Below are 17,538 nucleotides of genomic sequence, written 5' to 3' on the forward strand. Positions count from 1 at the left end.
ACATTCATTACATTCTCCTTCTATCTTGCAAAGAAAATAGCTATTTATTCTCCAACCTTATCATCAGATGGTGGTAAATTCCCCACAAATGCCCTTTAACTTTTACGAAATAAAAAATCTGGATGAACTCATTTTGAAAGGTTAATACCTGTATGACCAAAGATATTAAATTTATTAATTAGAGCTAAACATAAAAACCATGCCCTAGCCTCCCTTTGCAACATTTAAACCAATCTTTTCCATGTCTTACTACACAAATTAATTAAAACTTAAGACATGGCATAGACTAAATAATTAAAAAATAAAAATCTAACAGGACTTGATATGTGTCACGTTGTGCTAAGTGGATATAAACATTGTTTGTTAAAATAAAACATGGAAGATGCCAGGCTTTCTGGCTCGACTGGAACGTTGCTGATTAATAGAAAATAATCCGAGGAACCAGTTTTCAAGGAAGAAAGAAAAACGGTCAGTCTTAATGCTTTTAGTATCATATTTGGATGATAACAAGATGGAGATGGAGTTACAGAAAAGGAAAACAAATGTGTAGAAGCTCAACTTACTGAAAAAGAAAGTCACTGTATATGGATGTTGGTTTCATAAGCAGTTAAGCAAAATATTGTGATATCGCTACATGTTCAGTGTGGGTCGCATTTGGTCAAGAAAGCAGTAAATAACATGTTCATAGGCCTTTTATATTGAAAGTCTACAAAGCAACAAATCAAACTAACACCAAATGTTCGTCTGGCTAATTTAAGCAAAAAGACGTTGTGGATATAGTCTGATAATCAGTGTTAACCTGACAGCTTATATCTTATCTAGGACTGGAAGCCCTGTTCAATGGAAAGTAGATTACAGTAAGAGATTATTTTAGTTTTTTAAATGTTTTCATTCAACAGAAGTATAAGGATTCTTCACTAAAGGAAATTCTGACTAAAGACAGCAGGAGTGTATTCAAAATGGTAAATGGTCTGGACTTGTAAAGTGTTTTATCAAGTCAAAGCACTCCAAAGCACTTTGCAGTACATTCAGTCATTCACTCTTTCACAAACATATTCACAAACTGATGGTGATAAGCTACACTGTAGCCAAAGCTGCACACTGACAGCTTTCTCCAAAAACGGCTTCTTAAATTTATTCCAAAAGGAATGCTTCTTTGGGGAGAAACTCAAGACATTGGTTTAAGTCAATGATTTCAATATTGAAATCATGGGAATAAAAATGCTACTTGATTATTTTTGACATGACATTTATTTTTAAACAAATTAAAAATGTGAATTTATGCTTGTCTAATTTTTTTTATTGCTCTTATTAGGCAAGGCTTTTTGAAACAGGAAGTAATTAAATGATCTACATAGCATGAGTTCATTTTAAATAGTAAAATATTAAAATTAGAATGAATCTATAATTCTACCTAAAGGGATAGTTAGACAATTTATGAAGTTAACTATGACTTAGTTTTAATTTAATTTAATTTCCCTTTGGAATTTTAAAGTATTTTGTAATTGAATAGTTGTATATTATTTCTAGTAAGCTAATTATCATAATTATAATATTGAATACCTTTACAATTTTATGTTAGAGTATTTAGTTTTCTTACCAGATTCTTAGCCAATGTCCAAGCATAGAGCAACTGCAGAGTTTTGAAATAAGTTACAAAACTAAATTATCATTATTATTATTATTATTATGACTTGCTATTAATTCTACCTGCATTATTTCAATAATGCAAAAAATAATGTTTCACACCCATTTTGACAATAAATAAACTTGCAATCAGTTGTAGAAATCGAAGGATATAACTGCTGGTTTAGCGAGAAAGGACAGAGAACGATAGATCAGGCACAGTGAATGGGACTGAAAGATAATTAACATCATGTACCTCATTTTTCAACCGCTAACTTTGTCTAATTTAACGTTTTTCTTGGGACATCTAGAATTAAATGATCTGCTCTGCTACAACATATGATCATGATGGATCACAGCTGGAAGGTAACAACACATTTAAGATCTATGATATGCATTTGGAGATTCACATCTTTGCTTTGCTTTAGTGGTAATGCAATAAGCCTAATTAGGCCAGTAATTGCAGTCATTTCGCCCTACATTTTCTAAAAAGTAAACACAAAACAGTTTTGTTCCACTTACGATTTTGGAAAAATTACTTTAACTGTATGAAATTGTATTAATATTGCTTTACATTTGAAGGTCACAATTTGTATTTTTATTTTTTTAAGAATAGAGGACACAGGAGTCTCTGCAGCCAGTGACTTCAAAAAATAGAAACTACTTAGTGTTGTAGCCTGAAGGGCTTATTTTTTCTGACCGACTTCAAAAAAAACAAGATGATCAAAAACTAAGACACAGTGGGAGTTCTGATTTCCACAGAGCATTCACCGGGTCCATAGCAACACTGGTCAGAGCAAATCGGAGCACAGTACCACTGTCCAGATGAACTTGGTAATTATCCACTACAGAGAACTGTGAAAAGCTTCTAAAAACAGTGGAGAAAATCCCAACGGAGACTAATTTTAAATCCTAAAGAGAGATTGGTTTTACAATTTACTTGGTTAGTTGGTGTTTTATTCATTAGGAGTTCCACATTCAGTTGTTATATAATTTGTCAGAGCTTTCTGAGCTCAACAGAGACTGGATAGATTGGGGTTGGCTGTCACTTGTACTCTAAGTCTCAGATCCAATAGCTGAGTTTTTTTTTTTCTTCCCGTTTTTTTTCTTTCTGCAGCAGTAACCATTATGCATTATAGGATTTTGACACCAGTAACATCAGCTTGGGGAATTATTAACAGTCTCAATATGGAGATAATGCTATGAAAAGAGGACAACAACAATTACACCCTCCCTTTCTGATAAAAGTAAAAAAAAAATGCAAAATACCATTGGAATAGAAATAAAGGCATACATTAATGGGCACTGAGGAATATCTATGAATATAAACAGACAGCGGATAAGTGGTTGATAAGCCTGTGTGGAGCACCAATACATCATGAAGAGTCCCAGGTGTTCAGGTGAAATGGCAATAGCCTGAGCAATTTGATTGATTGTATGTCAGAGCTTTAAAATCACAAAGCATTACTATTAACAGCCACTCAATCACTAGTATACCGCAAATACAAAGAACCATGTAAAACAATGAAATGTTCAGTAAATAATGTCTCACAAGGGAAAAAGTTTTCATTTCATTTTAAGCTCTGGAGACATCATCTAAACTATATAGTTGGGTATAATTCTTACCAAGAACATAAAAATGTAGGAATTTTTAAGTCTTCCAACATATGAATTTTCACTGAATACATCAAAAGAAAACCTGGACACAATCAACTTACAGTGTATGTGATCACTGCCAACATTCCAATCAAGGTCAAAGAGCTGATGGAGAAAGATAGAGCTGGAAGACCATCTGTGGGAAAAAACGAAACCATTAGTTAGCTACTGAAACATTATATGAGGCTATTTTCTGTTTTACATTTCCATATTTTATGCAACGTTTTCTCTGCCATGTCCGTTTATGAGTTTTTGTATTAAAATTAAAGAGGTTTGATTTAATGATCTAGAATACTAAATTGTTAATTTTAGAAAAGAACTAAGTTTAAAATGAGTATCACGTTCAAGTCTAATACAATTCTTCAGCTGACTTATTAATGGTTTCCCATGACCACACAAAAAAAGTTCTGTCAAAGGCTACTTTCCCCAGCAGGCTAATGCGGCTCATATCCATTGTTAGATTTTTTTTTTTGTCTGAATAGCCCCACTTTAATCTTCTCACCTAAATAAATTCTGATTTTAGCTACTTTGATTTCTGGTGCTAAATTGGATGTTCAATAGTTTTAAAAGCGTCAGCGGTCTGAACAATCCTGTTGCATTTGATCACTTTTACATATTTTCATAGCTCCCACTTAACACAAAGGGATTTCTAGGGTTTTAGAAGTCAACGCTCTATTAAATGTCATTTTTAATATGCATTATCTTTTGAGCTTAGTTCCTTTGTCTTCTTATAAAGTAGTCATGATATTTTTGGTCCACAATTGGTCAACAGTTTAATAATTACACAGAGACAACAACATCCTCTGTTATGTTTTACCCAATGAAGCATCATTGAACATTTCTATTAGTTTTACTTCTGTAAACAGAGGGCTGCTTGTGATTCCAAGATTCTACTTCTGTCCATGATGGCCGTCACATTTAGTTAGTGGTTTGAATAACAATGCGAGAAAAGGAAAAAAAAAAGCAAGAAGAAAACAGAATTAACAAGCAAGATTTGAGTATAAACTGACTAATTTTATAATTTCTCTATAAAATTTCAAATTGAGTATATAGTTTGTTATTAAACAAAACCACTGAGCCACATCATGTGCTGAAGTATTCTTGAAGAGTGTGACAGCAAGACTAGAAAAGTGCTGCATAAGTGTATGTTATTAAGATGCTGCTATAACTACCCATAGGATCCTTTTATTGTTTCATTTCTGATATAATATCAATATTACAGCTTTGAGAATAAAGTGATACTAATGTTGATCCGATACAATATAAGAATAAATTATACATCATTTATTTTATTTTATTTTTTGTAATGCAGAATGACTTACAAAAGAGTTGATCAAGTGATATTACTATAAAAGAACAACAGTCAACACAATAGGTATGAGAACAACTGACCCGTGTAATATTAAACAACGTGTTACAGAAGCAGAGATTTTCTATCAGCATGCCAGTATAGGAGATCTTAGATGTCAGCTGATATAATATGATATTAGTGTTTTGGCTAATATCCCATATTCATATTGGATCGGGACACCCTTAATTATTTTATGTGCCCTTGAAAAGATCATCAAATGTTTCTAAATGCCCAAACTGATCCTTGGATTATTTAATAGTCATCTGCTCTGCTTTTAATGCTTAAATTTTCCCAAGGTTCCAAATTTTGGCATTGGGGTCAAACAAAATACTATGGTACAAGATAACAACATTAAAAACTGCTATATTTTTTGTGGTTCCGTAAGCTTCCACTGTCATCTGGTGAAAAAAAGACCTGTCTAAATATCAAGCAAATGTTACACTTGAAAGCTTTTCTCTGTTTCTCTCTCTTATTGAGAAGTAAAAAGGAAAAATATTCTGAGTTGATCCTGGTGGTTGATAAAGTAAACTAATAAGAACTTCATATTGGGCTGGAGTTCAACATTTATTGAGGAATAATAAACCTCTTAACTTACATGGGAGTCTTTAAGGCTTCATGGTAGAAAAAAGAAACAGCTGCAGACATATTTCAAATCATTAGCAAAACCCTATTGGAATACCTTAATTGGATAACCACTAACAGCTAAAAATGCTGATTTTAGAATCTACATCTGAGCGAGTGCTGGCTTATGATGACTTTGCAATTATTTTAAAGACATCATTATATTTTACTGTAGTATTGAACACAAAAGAAGTTGCCAAAGAGTCCTATAATAACACAAGATTCTTTAAATCCCATTAGAAGATAAAAAAAGACTCATCTTTTACTGAAACACATTTTTAGCTCTTTTTAGCTGAATATCTTGTCAAAGTAAATCTGGCCTGATTTATTTAGCACTTATAAAAAGATTCTTAATAACATAAGTTGGGATTTATGAGACATTTAAACTCTGTATATTATCAATGTTCCAAAAATAGATATATTTTTTTTTATTTCCCTTTGTTTTTACAGCCTTTTCTAAAAGAAGTAAAACAAAATTCGCAGGTTCATTGGTTTGACAGGAAGATCAGAAGTGGTTTGCCAGGTGGAAGTTTTCAGGCTGGCCATATCACAGCCAGTTATGGCAGTTGTAATGCTTCAGACAGCAAAAGCTTTACAAAATGTCATTCCATTGGCACAACGCATTACCCAAAATGAACTGCCAGCCTCCCAGCAGCTTCACAGACTGCACTGTTGAAGAAAGGCAGACAAGATCATCTCTGACCTCTGCTATCCTAACTACACGCTTCTACCATCAGGCAGTAGGTACAGAAGCATATAGTCATGCTCCAGCAAATTCAAGAACACTTTCTATCCAGTTACATATAAATGTAAAAAAAAACATGGAGGTCTACTTCTTCTAAAATATTATCCAACTGTTTTATTTTACCAGCACTCAGTCATATCAGAATGTTGATTGATTAGAGGTCTGTAATGTTGTGTATGAGAATACATTTGAATTGAATTGAATACAACTGATGTAAACTGAATTGAACTTAAGTAAGAGGGAAAATAGAATCCTTTAGGGGTCCAGAGCCACATTAGGCATATGGTTAATATTAAGTTAAGCGAGACTTGGAGCTTTAAGGTGTCGTTTCATCCTCTTTTGTCTAAGATCAAACTTATTTCTATTGAATGTTGCCTTAAATATGCTGGTGAAGATTCTCAGTCATCCAGGTCATAGTCATTCTGTAAAAGTTTAAAAAAACAATCCACTGGACTTGGTTTCCAAGGTTTGAAGAGGATTCTCTTCCCCTCCAGGAAGCTTTCTCAATTCAAAATGCCTTAAATGTCTTTCTGAATTGCTGTAGTGCAGCACAGTAGATAAGTTGGCTAAAAACTTGTATGCTTACAATTTACATTCAGAGACGTGAAGGGTTTTTTTTATTGTTTATTTACAAAAACAAAAAAATTTTGGGGTGAATTTCTAGGTGGTACCACTGGATGTGAAACAGTTTTAGAACAGCTGCTGTGCAGTTGCATTTGATCTAAAAGCATGAAGTTAAATGAAATGATTGAACTATATATAAAATATATTTATGTTTCTATATAATTATTTTAAAAAGAATATGATCTTCTAATTACATTGACCTTGGATTATATATTTTACACAATAGATGTTTGAACAGCTTGGTATTGGGGCATGTGAAGGTAGAGTTGATGCGTGTAACTCTCTCAAGAGGCAAAAAGGACCACCTATCAGGAAAAGCACCACAGTAGGTGTGACGCCAGCTGCCAGAGATAAAGTTAGAAGAGAAGGATTGATGAGGAGAGTGATTGTTTCACTCCCCTGTCAAGATCCCACCTGTCATGGCATTCTAATTAAAAAGCCTCACATTTGTCCTTTTATAAATATCCCACATCCACTCAACGGCAACTTCATGAAGACCAGACCACCTGTCATGGTGGTCAGAGGTGGGTCTCTCCTTGTCTGTCTCCTTGACACAGGCATTTCAATTGAAATATTAAGTCAGTATTCAGAGCATGTATAATTTGGGCTGTTTGTGTCATTAATTCCGTTCAACAAGAGACTGTCCACATGTGGTAGGACATAGGTAGAAAAACAGGGATAAATATATATACATTATATTGATATAATGCAAAAAGAACTAAACATTTTCAATAACTCTGAATGGAATTAACATTTCAATACCTGTTTCTGAATCCTGAGTGTTCCTTTGCAATTTTTCTAGCGTCTTTTGGTGGTGTGCTTAGCGAAATAAACAATAGCTTTTTGTTCTGTATAGAGAATATTTGGCTCATGGGCTCTACACAAAGCAAAGAATGGATGTTTGCTGCAAGTCTTCTTTATTTCTCAAGCAGATTTTCCAGGGATTATACATAGAGAATACTGTCTGTCGTCTGTGGTTCTTCCACATCTGTACAGTGTCAATTCAAAGCCGATGGAATGAGGAAGCTCTTTATCTCTCTCTCTACATATAACCCTTTAGGCTTGTGCTGATGCACGAACCTCATGCATTGAGGTGTTCTTTCAGAAGCTCTGGTGCTCTACTTCGGTGGAATTTCAGCTGAATTATATAAACAGAAGCAGCTACAAGGGCAGCCATATATTGAAACAGAGAACACAATAAACTATTGTATAAAATCATAAAAGGTTGGAGGAGCTGAGGAACTTTCTCAGTTCTAAATGGTGCAGCAATGGTGACTATTTTAAAAATGTGAGAAAACAGGTCAAGATCATTAATGACATCTGCAAAAACTGGAAGTTTATAATGAAAATTTATTTCATCGTGGAAATGTATGGACAAGCTACACACTTAACAAATGCCAAAGAGCAGATGTAGCCTAAATTATGAATGATGAATTCCCAGTTTCCTTACCAGTTAAGATTTATTTTTGCAAATGTAAGCCCATGGCCTTGGGCATCATTTCACTGATTTTACTTCACATTTGTTTCGTCTGGGCACAAACCCTGTTCTGCAGGAAAAAAAAAACATTTCATCTAAGAAGTGATATGAGCTAATGACAAGGGATATAAGCAGATGCAGGTATGGTGTAGTGCTGCATCCTTTAAATCCTCATGTGCTTCTTTTGAAAACGATAATACTGTCTCTGCTTTGATAATGCCTGTTTTATGATAATGACACATAAAGGCAATTCTCTGTTAACGAGGCTTGTGGCATTCCACCAGTAACATATTTCTTTTAAAAGTAAACCTCATTGGTGGATGCTGGATGTTTTAAAGTGCTATATATATAAATATATATGCACCTTTATACATAAAGGTGCATAACTTAGAAAAGAAAGTTAGGTGAAAAACTACAGAACACCACTGATAAGGATTTTAATGACTATTCCAGACAGGAGGTAAACTAAGAAAGCTTCCATGGACAAACTATAATGTTTAGATTTAAAAGAAATGATCATAACCCAGACTCATGAACAGTATTGAAGTAAACGATGTGAGCCTCATTTGATCATAGGTTGCACCAGGTTCGCCAGTGGTAAATATCCTAAAGTTATTATATATATTAAAAATAATAGGAGCTATATAAAATAACCTAAATTGTTGCTTAAAGCATAACGACAGTCTAGTTAAAAGTGGCCAACTGCTGTTCTGCTTCTGAAAATGCAAATCATATTGTGTTTTTAAACACCTGTTCCAAGGCTACATAATAATTGGTGTTATCTGAACGGGCCACATACGGTGAGAAAATGAAGCCAGTTGAGCTTTGTAGGAGAGGGCTTCTGGTACTGGGACATTAGCAATATGTTCTATGTACTCTGAGGATTCTGGGATGGGGTCTATGAACTGGGATTACCTCCAACAGATGCCTGATTTAATCTGTTGTCTGATCAGCTCAGGTTTTCCCAGCAGAACACTAAAAAGTGTTTTTTTAATGTTTAATCTATAATGTCTTAAACAAAACATCTATACAGGGCATTGTAATATGGTAAGACATTGTTTATTTAATGTGTAGTGAAAAGTAACAATTAATCTCCATGCTAGTAAAAAAAAAAAAAAAAAAAAAAAAAAAAAAAAAAAACAGTACCTCCAGGTACTTACACCATGACAAAGGCCAAAATGAGAAAACTTGGAAAATCAAGAGCTGCACCACTGATCTGAAAAGAAATTCAAGCAACACTGGTTTAACAAGTGTAATCTTCAAACTACTAAAAGATGCAGTGGCTTTAATGAACAGTTGTTGCAGAAAGTCAGGAGAGTTATGTGGCCAAAGTTCCTTTTTTTTCACACAATTAACTTCCCATCAGGAAAAAAAAAAAAGAATCTGGAAATTAGGAAAAGGGATTATTCCACAAATTTCCTATGCAGCCAAACAATTTCCCCCACTGCACCAATGGAGAAAGGTTAGGGACAGCGTTTAGGGGATCAGAATTAAGCAGAGAGACAGATGGCTCAACTTCTTCATGGTCTCAAGATGGCAACATGCCAAACTACTATTAGATTTTAATACTGGGTAAGATCCCTGCACTACTGTGAAAATATTCAAAAGCAGTGTTTGATTAAAAAGGTGAAGATGCATAGAAATATGTAAACCGCACCTACCTATTCTCTATTAAAGAGGCACAAAAATACTTAAGGATTTTTGCAAATGCATGTTAATAAAGTACTTTAATATTTACAGTTTCTATCCTTTCTATTAGATATATTAGTCTAATCAATTTAAAGGAAATATTAAGTATTGTTTTAACAATGCTTACGCAGCATTTGATAGCAGAGATTCACCAGAGATAAGGAGTATACCTGATGATTTTTTTTTTTTTAATTAAATATTAGAAAAAAAACATTTTGTTCCACTTTAACACTATTTGTTTCAGCAGAAACCTGGCCAAACATAGACAGCAAACAAACAGACAATTATGTGTTACAACAGTCTAGAGATATATGCTAAGAATCAGTCTGGACAATTAAAAGATGATAAAACAAAACAAGCAAACATAAACCACTAAGTTAAATTAATTTTAAAAGTCTTATTGGAGACAAGATGAAAGAGTTTGAGTAGTGATGAGTAGTTGTGATCATAGGCAAATGATAACGCCGACCAGAAGGCATCAAACTAAAACACGAAGATAAAATGTGCTTGTGATCTAAGTCTATGATCTGACCAGCTTTCTTTGTGACTCAACTCCACCAAAGTGAGACCAGGTCTCTTTGTTTAACACCGAGGATTTTTAAACACTCAGACAGACAACCAAACCAGCAGATGAAAGACCAGATGAAAAGACCTTCAGTAAATGAGCAACCTCTTCGAATCCCCACTGACACCAAATAAAAGGAGTTTGAGCAACAGACAAATTCTCTGCTGCCCCTTTTTCAGTGTTGATATCTGTGTTCGTGTTAAATTTCTGTATGTGATCAAAAACAGTTCCTAAGTGCTTGTAAATATCAACAATTTGCACTTCTTCACCATATGATGCAGGATTTATGATCATTTCAACTTTACCAGTAGTCTACAATAATCTCTTTTGCTTTTGAGACGCGGTCTAAGAAGTTACTGCACCAGCTCACAAAAGAACTGCTCCAAAGCGGAAAGGGCTTGACCATGCCATTGATCATCTCCCTATAGAAGGGTAAGGACAACAGTGTCACCTGAGAATTGAACTAAACGTGTTTGATCACTGGGACTTCTGCAACTGTTTGTATATAGAATAAAAAGAGGAGCTAACAGTACACACCCCTTGTGGAGATCTAGTGTTTGCAAAATGACAGCCCTGGCGAAAAAAAATATTTTAAAAAATGCTTTGCTTTTTCATTCATGTTTATATTTTTCACTTTTGTAATACAATTATCAATAATAGTGAGACACTATCTTGTGAATTCATTTAGTTTGGTTAACCGTTTCATTTCCTCTTTAGAAGGTGTTGTGTGGCGGCTGTACTTACGGCTACTGCCGAGCTCATCAAAGAGGTACTGAACCTTCTCCCACTGAGTGGAATTTTGTCCAGGTGCAGCTTCAAGTGGAACAAATGCTCTGAAAGAGTTAAAGAAAGAAGGTTCATTTTTAAATTTTATCAAGCGTTTCATAATCTAAAATATTCCAGGCCATCCAAACCATTTACATTTGAAACATTTTAGGGCAGCATCGGAAAAAAATATAAAACTGCTTCAACACAGACATTTTATCAAGTAGTCATATAAGAAGCATGTATTGTAAAGAACTTTCTTGTTTTTCATTTTTTTGTGACAATTGTTTGATACTTGCAGGTAATTTGTGAAAATGTTAAAACTAATGTAATATTAGCTTATTACTTATCAGTCCGGGCTGTGCACTTTTAAAGATGTTAATTTCATAAGATAGCCAATAGCATATTTTTTCTTCATTTTTAACTCCATTTTCCTTGTACATGCATAAATTAAGTTATCCACAAGAATATGTATTGACCTTCCTCAGTAAATTGGCAGAGAAAGCTTTATTAATGACAGCTTCAAGATGAGTCCTGCACGGAGAAACTACTCACAAATATTGCTCAGATATCATTTTGCTTTAAATACTTTACAAAAGCAAATAACAGATTAGTGTAAAGACAAGCAAAATGCCAATTTATATTTTACAGGCATTTGTAGGAGTCAACAACAGTAAAAGCAAGGTAAAAAGGCAAACTTGGATAGGTACGATGGGGAAAACAGAAAATAAACCAAACAACTAGTAGCAATGATATAAAACTACAGAAAACTGTTTAAAAACAAAAAGAACAACTGGTTGTAGTTCTACGACATTCTGATGCTATAGAAAATAAACAAAAGCCAGAAACCGAGAAGACCTTCCTTCCCTGACCACTAAATTAAACATCACTATGATAGGGGGGTAATAGTTGATGATTTATTCAGCTCTCCATTAATGGCATATCTCATTTTCTCAAGGCGATGCGAGTTTGTAAGCTATGTGAGCCACATCTTTAATAACTGCAAGGTTCTTGCCGTTCCAAAGTTAAAACCTTCTTTACAATGATTATGGCGTACCTTAGAAGGTTACTATGGAACTTGGGTCAATCTTGACTTTTATGAAAGACAAATATAAAAAAATTATAAAAATCATACCAAACATACTGAATCTTATACAAAACTATGCTTAAACCGGTCCCATTGTGTTTTCCACAATGTAGAGATTATTCAGGATAAATTTGATCATCTGAGTAATGTAGCCTTTGCATGTTTTTATATTGAATCATGTAGTGACAGGCATTTATAGAAATTGTGCTGATATTGTACAAAGCCTCCTGTCAAATTCCATCAGGCAAAGGGGTCCAAAGTTTTTCTCTCCCACTCCTCTTCAATTAAATTAGGATAAGAGGGTAGTAATCTCCTGCAGTAAACCATGAGAGGGTGAAATACTTTATCGGACCCTGGACATTTACTAAGGCATTCGTCCAAAATACAAGCCTTAGCCCCTTCAAACTGGAATATAAGTGAGCAACCCAGATTAGTAGCTTTGGGTATCTAAAACAATGACTGTTCAGCACAGGTGGATACTCTAGGTCTGGATAGATCAACATTGTCTAGTTTTCCTTCATCCTGCTCACTTATCCAGGTGTTTAGCCCCCAGTCTGTTTGTAGAGCTGGAAATGCAAACAAAACTAATCTCTGTAGAGGCTGATGATGCCTCTGCTGATGCCTCAACATACCTTTTGTGAGGTTTCTGACAAAGTAAACGAGGCTTAGAACAAGTTTGACCTTGTGTTGTTTATAAAACGACTTTAAAATTTTTAATAGACCAATAGATTAATTATTCTCTTTACTGAATCTAGGTATAAAGGGTCTTACTATCTACCTGGTCAAGCACAGGCACTTCATATTTGTCTAGAAAATCCAGCATACCATTGGTTCCAGCTGAGATGATAAAGAAATTCCTAAAACTGCCTGAAACTGATGGTAATGTCTTTAGGTGAATTAAAATGGTTCCTATTTGGAGAACTTATTCTATTATTATTGTGTTCTCATTCTCCATCTTCTTTGCTTGTATGTATTTTACTAATAATAATGGCAATAAAAAATACTAATATTATTCCCAGCAAATATTCTAATAGATGCACTAACCCAAAAAAGGTTGAAGCCACTGGTCTACATTATCTTTATTGTGAACATTATTTTCCAAATGCATCTTTTGGGCAGTGTTGCTTTGATACTGTCTTTATCTGTGCAATCAGCGATTAGAGCTGATCCCCTCCCCACATAAAATCATCTAAAAGAAAAAAAAGAAAATAATTAAACATCAGGAACCATCAGACAAAAATGGAAGTATAAAAGTATAAAAGTTTAGGACATTTTTTTTCTCTCAACTTTCTTTTTATAAACCAGGCTTTTTAATCGACTGTCATGCATTTGCATCGAGGTAACTTCCAAAGCAAAAGCAACAGACAAATGTGAGCCCAAATGAAGCACATACAAAAAGGCAATTCTGCACAGAATGTTCATGTTTACAATATTAAACTTGGTTTAAGCAATTTCTATAAACAAAAGTGTCCGTCCAATGGGTCTAGTTGTCAAGTCACAATTATCTGCCTTGGATCAAACCCTGTTTATGACTAAACTGCCATTGTATGTAATGGCAGGCTTCAGTGAGATCTGTAAACAATCTCTCAGTCTTGTTCTGTGTCCTTTGGAGTTGAAAGGAAAGGGTATAAAATTTCAGGTTTATCAACAGGTTCCTACATAGTGTAAATGTGGGAATTCACCAGAGACAGAGAATCCCCCCCAATTTTTTTTTTTCCATTGTATTCTCTCAGTGATCAAACAGTAGCGACGATAGGGAATCCTTTTGATTAACTGTCACAGATGGATCCATTTCCTGATCAAACATCCAGCGTCTTCTGACAGTTGAGCCACAATATCACACACTTCCTGTCCATTTTCTTTAGATCCTGCCTCTATTAACACCATTTAAAGTCTGTTTACTTTCATTTAGTTGTTTTAGTTGGCCCTAATGTATTTTCTCAAAACAAACCATGTCATTGGACTTATTTGTAAGAGATTTATTGTGCTTTTCTATCTCAATTTTCACAGCTAAGAAATCCGGCATACAGTGTCTAACTATGATGATTAACGTGATTTCATCAAGTTAGCTGCAGGACCAGCCAACATGTGTGTCATCATCGTCTCAAGGCCATCTCAGAATTGGGTCTCTAATTATGATCCATTCTTCCACTTAAACATCTCTTCAAATCATGAAGGTTTTGGGTCTGAGCTTCTAAAATGCTTAGTTCTTTCCAAGGGCATTACATTTAAAGCAAAGGGAGGGCTTGGGTTATTTTAGCTTTGTTCTTTTTATTTAACAAAATAGTCCTTGTGTGTTTGGAAAGATCTGCAAAAACCACTGCAGTTTCATATTTTACTTCTAAAACAGAATCTCTCCAGAATTTCTCCATTTATCCTTTTTCCATCCAAAATAATAATAATAACAATAATACTTTTAAAGCAAAGGGGGTACTTGGCTTATTTTAGAAGTTTTGTTCTTTTTATTTAACAAAATAGTCCTTGTGTGTTTGGAAAGTACTGCAAAAAACACTGCCGTTTCATGTTTTACTTCTCAATCTAAATATTTCTATAATTTCGCCATTTATCCTTTTTACATTCAAAATAATAATAATAATAATAAAAAAAGTTTGCTGGTGCTACAGCGAGAAATATAGCCCCATGATGTTTCTGGTCCCAAAATTCAGTGTTGGTACATTGTGTTTAGGGGTCATGTGCAGTGACATTTCTCTTACAAACATGATGTGTGCAGTGACATTTAAAGAGTCCAATTGGGGTCTTGTCAGAACAAGCTATGTTTACAGCATTGTCACTGTCTTGTCTAAATGTTCTGCAGGTAATTTTAAATGAGCTTCCAAATGCTGTTTCTTCAGCATTGGAGTCGTGGTGGAGTTGTGCAACAAGTGTGCAGTTTGGTAAATAATTTCATGTTTTCATCGAAAACTGTTTCCACAAATTACCGGTCTTTCTAAAGCACTCTGCAAGTGGCCCTTTGATTTTGGACAACCTCTCTAAATATTGCTTTGAGGCCTGACAGCAACAGTTTGAGAAGCACCTGGTTACAGGCACTTTATGGTAAACCAATTAGGCTGCAAAGGTCTACCTTGAAATTTTTGAGAAGCCGGACCTCTGATTATCCCTGTTCACATTTTTTCAAACTCCTAAATAGTGGATTAAAGTGTTATAAAAACACTACTGTCTGCAACTAGTGTTTTAACAAAATTAGAAACAGATGACTCATTAATTTGTTGCTTGGTAGATGTCCTGTCTTTCAACTTGTATCAAATACTTGCTGACATAAGAGCCTCATAGTAGCAGAGCATCACTGTCAAGAATCAAAAGACAGTAGAAACCAGAGACAGAAAATGTTCATTTTGCAATAGCCCACTTATACTATATGTGTGTACACTGCATCTTCTAATTTTTAATGTGGGAGACAATACAGTAATATGCTCCTTATTTTCTATTTTTTAAAGCAATCCAAGTTTTCTTTCAAAGTCTCATTTTATGGTTCAGGGAGCACATTCAATTAAACATGTTGAGCTCTAGTTATGTTATTGTAGATGCTTGCAAAAAAATCCATCAAGTTTCATTGATGCTACAGAACGCAACCAATGTAAAAAATGATAAATAGAACATGACTGAATATGTCCATCAGAACAGTGCATTTCTTGGTTCTATATAGACCAGTGAAGGTTGTTTATGCCGAGGGAGCTTTGAGTGCGACAATTCACATCCTGAGTTTGACTCCTATACTTAACAAAATTCTTTTCTTTAACAGACATGTTTTTTTGTTTCTTTAAAGTAACCACCACACATTCGGCTGATAAACACTGTGTAGTCTTTCGAAAACATTTCTTTTAATCATGAAGGTTTTTACACATCTTTTACCTGTTGTTTACTGAAGCAGAAGAAGCAATCCATGTCTAGAACTCACCCAATTAACAGGAGCACCACGCAGACAATGACAAATCCAACTGTGTACTTCAGAGCATTTTTCACTTGCTGTAATACAAGAAAAAAAAATAATTGGTCATTCATGGTTATTAAGTGAAATGTTATTATTCATTTTAAGTAGGATAAGGGACTCATATCCTTCAGATAAGCAGCAAGTGAGAGCAAGACAAAGTGGATGTAGATCCAGTTTGCCTTTGCAGAGATAGCAATTCATATCCTGCGCCATTCAAGGTGTCTTTTAAAGTTCCTATAGAAAAGACCATCTTATCTTTGCTTAGAAAAGCGCCTCTCTCAGCTCAAAACTGACACGTGACAAGGAAAGCAGTGCATTGCTGTGGTTGATGGATCATAGCGACTGATTAGGACCATCATTCACCTAAAAGAACTCCAGGGGAAATTTAAAACCAAATACAGGTAAGTTTTTTTAAAATAGAAAGAAAGAAGTGACACAAAGGTTGGATAATGCGTTTTCATCCGCCTACATTTAACTTGATCGATTAGTTTTGATCCATCTGCCCTTCATTTGACTCCACATTTTGATGAATTGTCTGTAACTGAAGTATTGAAACAGAAATGTAGATAAACATTTACAACTGATAATATTTCTGTCTTTTAAAAAAAATTTTGTAAATGTTTTTCTAAAGTTTTTTTTTTTTTTTTTTTTTTAACCATGCTGCAAATGGATATCTTCTAAGTACATAGTTTGCAAAGCAAGTACTAAAACAATCTACATGGCAGGTTTCACTCCCTGACATTTGGTTTCAATCAGTCGATTGAGAACTGGTCTAAAAAAAAAAATAAATAAAACTTGGGTGCCAAGTAGGGATATCTTTCAGATCTTTATGATGTTTCTTTTCTAATTAATTAGCTAACTTATAAAATATCATGATGTAAGAAAGAATTTTGAATATAAACTTTAAATCTTAATAAAAGCAGGATTCACTCAAAATTGATATTGTCGGGGATAAACTGGATAACATCAAATAGAAGAAGGTTATAAACTTACTGCACATTTGTTTACATTGCTGTCGTCCTTTTCTTCATAGTAGAAGTAGACAAACGGGATACAAAGGAAGACAAAGAACAGTATGATGGAGTAGAGAGCTACGGGAAGACAAAGAAAATACAAACATTAATTGTATAATAAATTACTTTTTTCCATCAGAGCATATAGCATTAAGATTTTTAAAAGTAACGCATATTAGTGCAGTGATTAGATTCATAGAAATGTATTTGTTGAACTATAAAGTTATCAGACAATGTTAATATTCCTCTATTTAGATTTCCCCTTTAGAAGAATATACAAATTGCATTGCTATACTTTAGCAGAAAATTACAAAGTAATGAATATTTAACACAATTTAAACTCGTCGAAGTAACAACCACACCTGTAGAA

General features: G+C 34.2%; 1 protein-coding gene across 1 annotated transcript in view; it reads right to left on the minus strand.

The window, feature by feature from the left end:
• The window catches only part of lmbrd1 (LMBR1 domain containing 1), an 85,436-nt gene that overhangs the window by 44,712 nt on the left and 23,186 nt on the right, over nt 1–17,538 (minus strand). The window contains exons 4-7 of the mRNA XM_038296468.1: nt 17,149–17,246; nt 16,123–16,190; nt 11,099–11,187; nt 3,345–3,418 (exon numbers count right to left, since the gene is read on the minus strand). Coding sequence (XP_038152396.1) covers nt 3,345–3,418; nt 11,099–11,187; nt 16,123–16,190; nt 17,149–17,246 — 329 coding nt within the window. The remainder of the gene's footprint in view (nt 1–3,344; nt 3,419–11,098; nt 11,188–16,122; nt 16,191–17,148; nt 17,247–17,538) is intronic.

This window comes from Cyprinodon tularosa, unplaced genomic scaffold, assembly GCF_016077235.1.
Source record: "Cyprinodon tularosa strain WSP-4 unplaced genomic scaffold, ASM1607723v1 ctg37, whole genome shotgun sequence".
In the NCBI taxonomy this organism is placed as follows: Eukaryota; Metazoa; Chordata; class Actinopteri; order Cyprinodontiformes; family Cyprinodontidae; genus Cyprinodon; species Cyprinodon tularosa.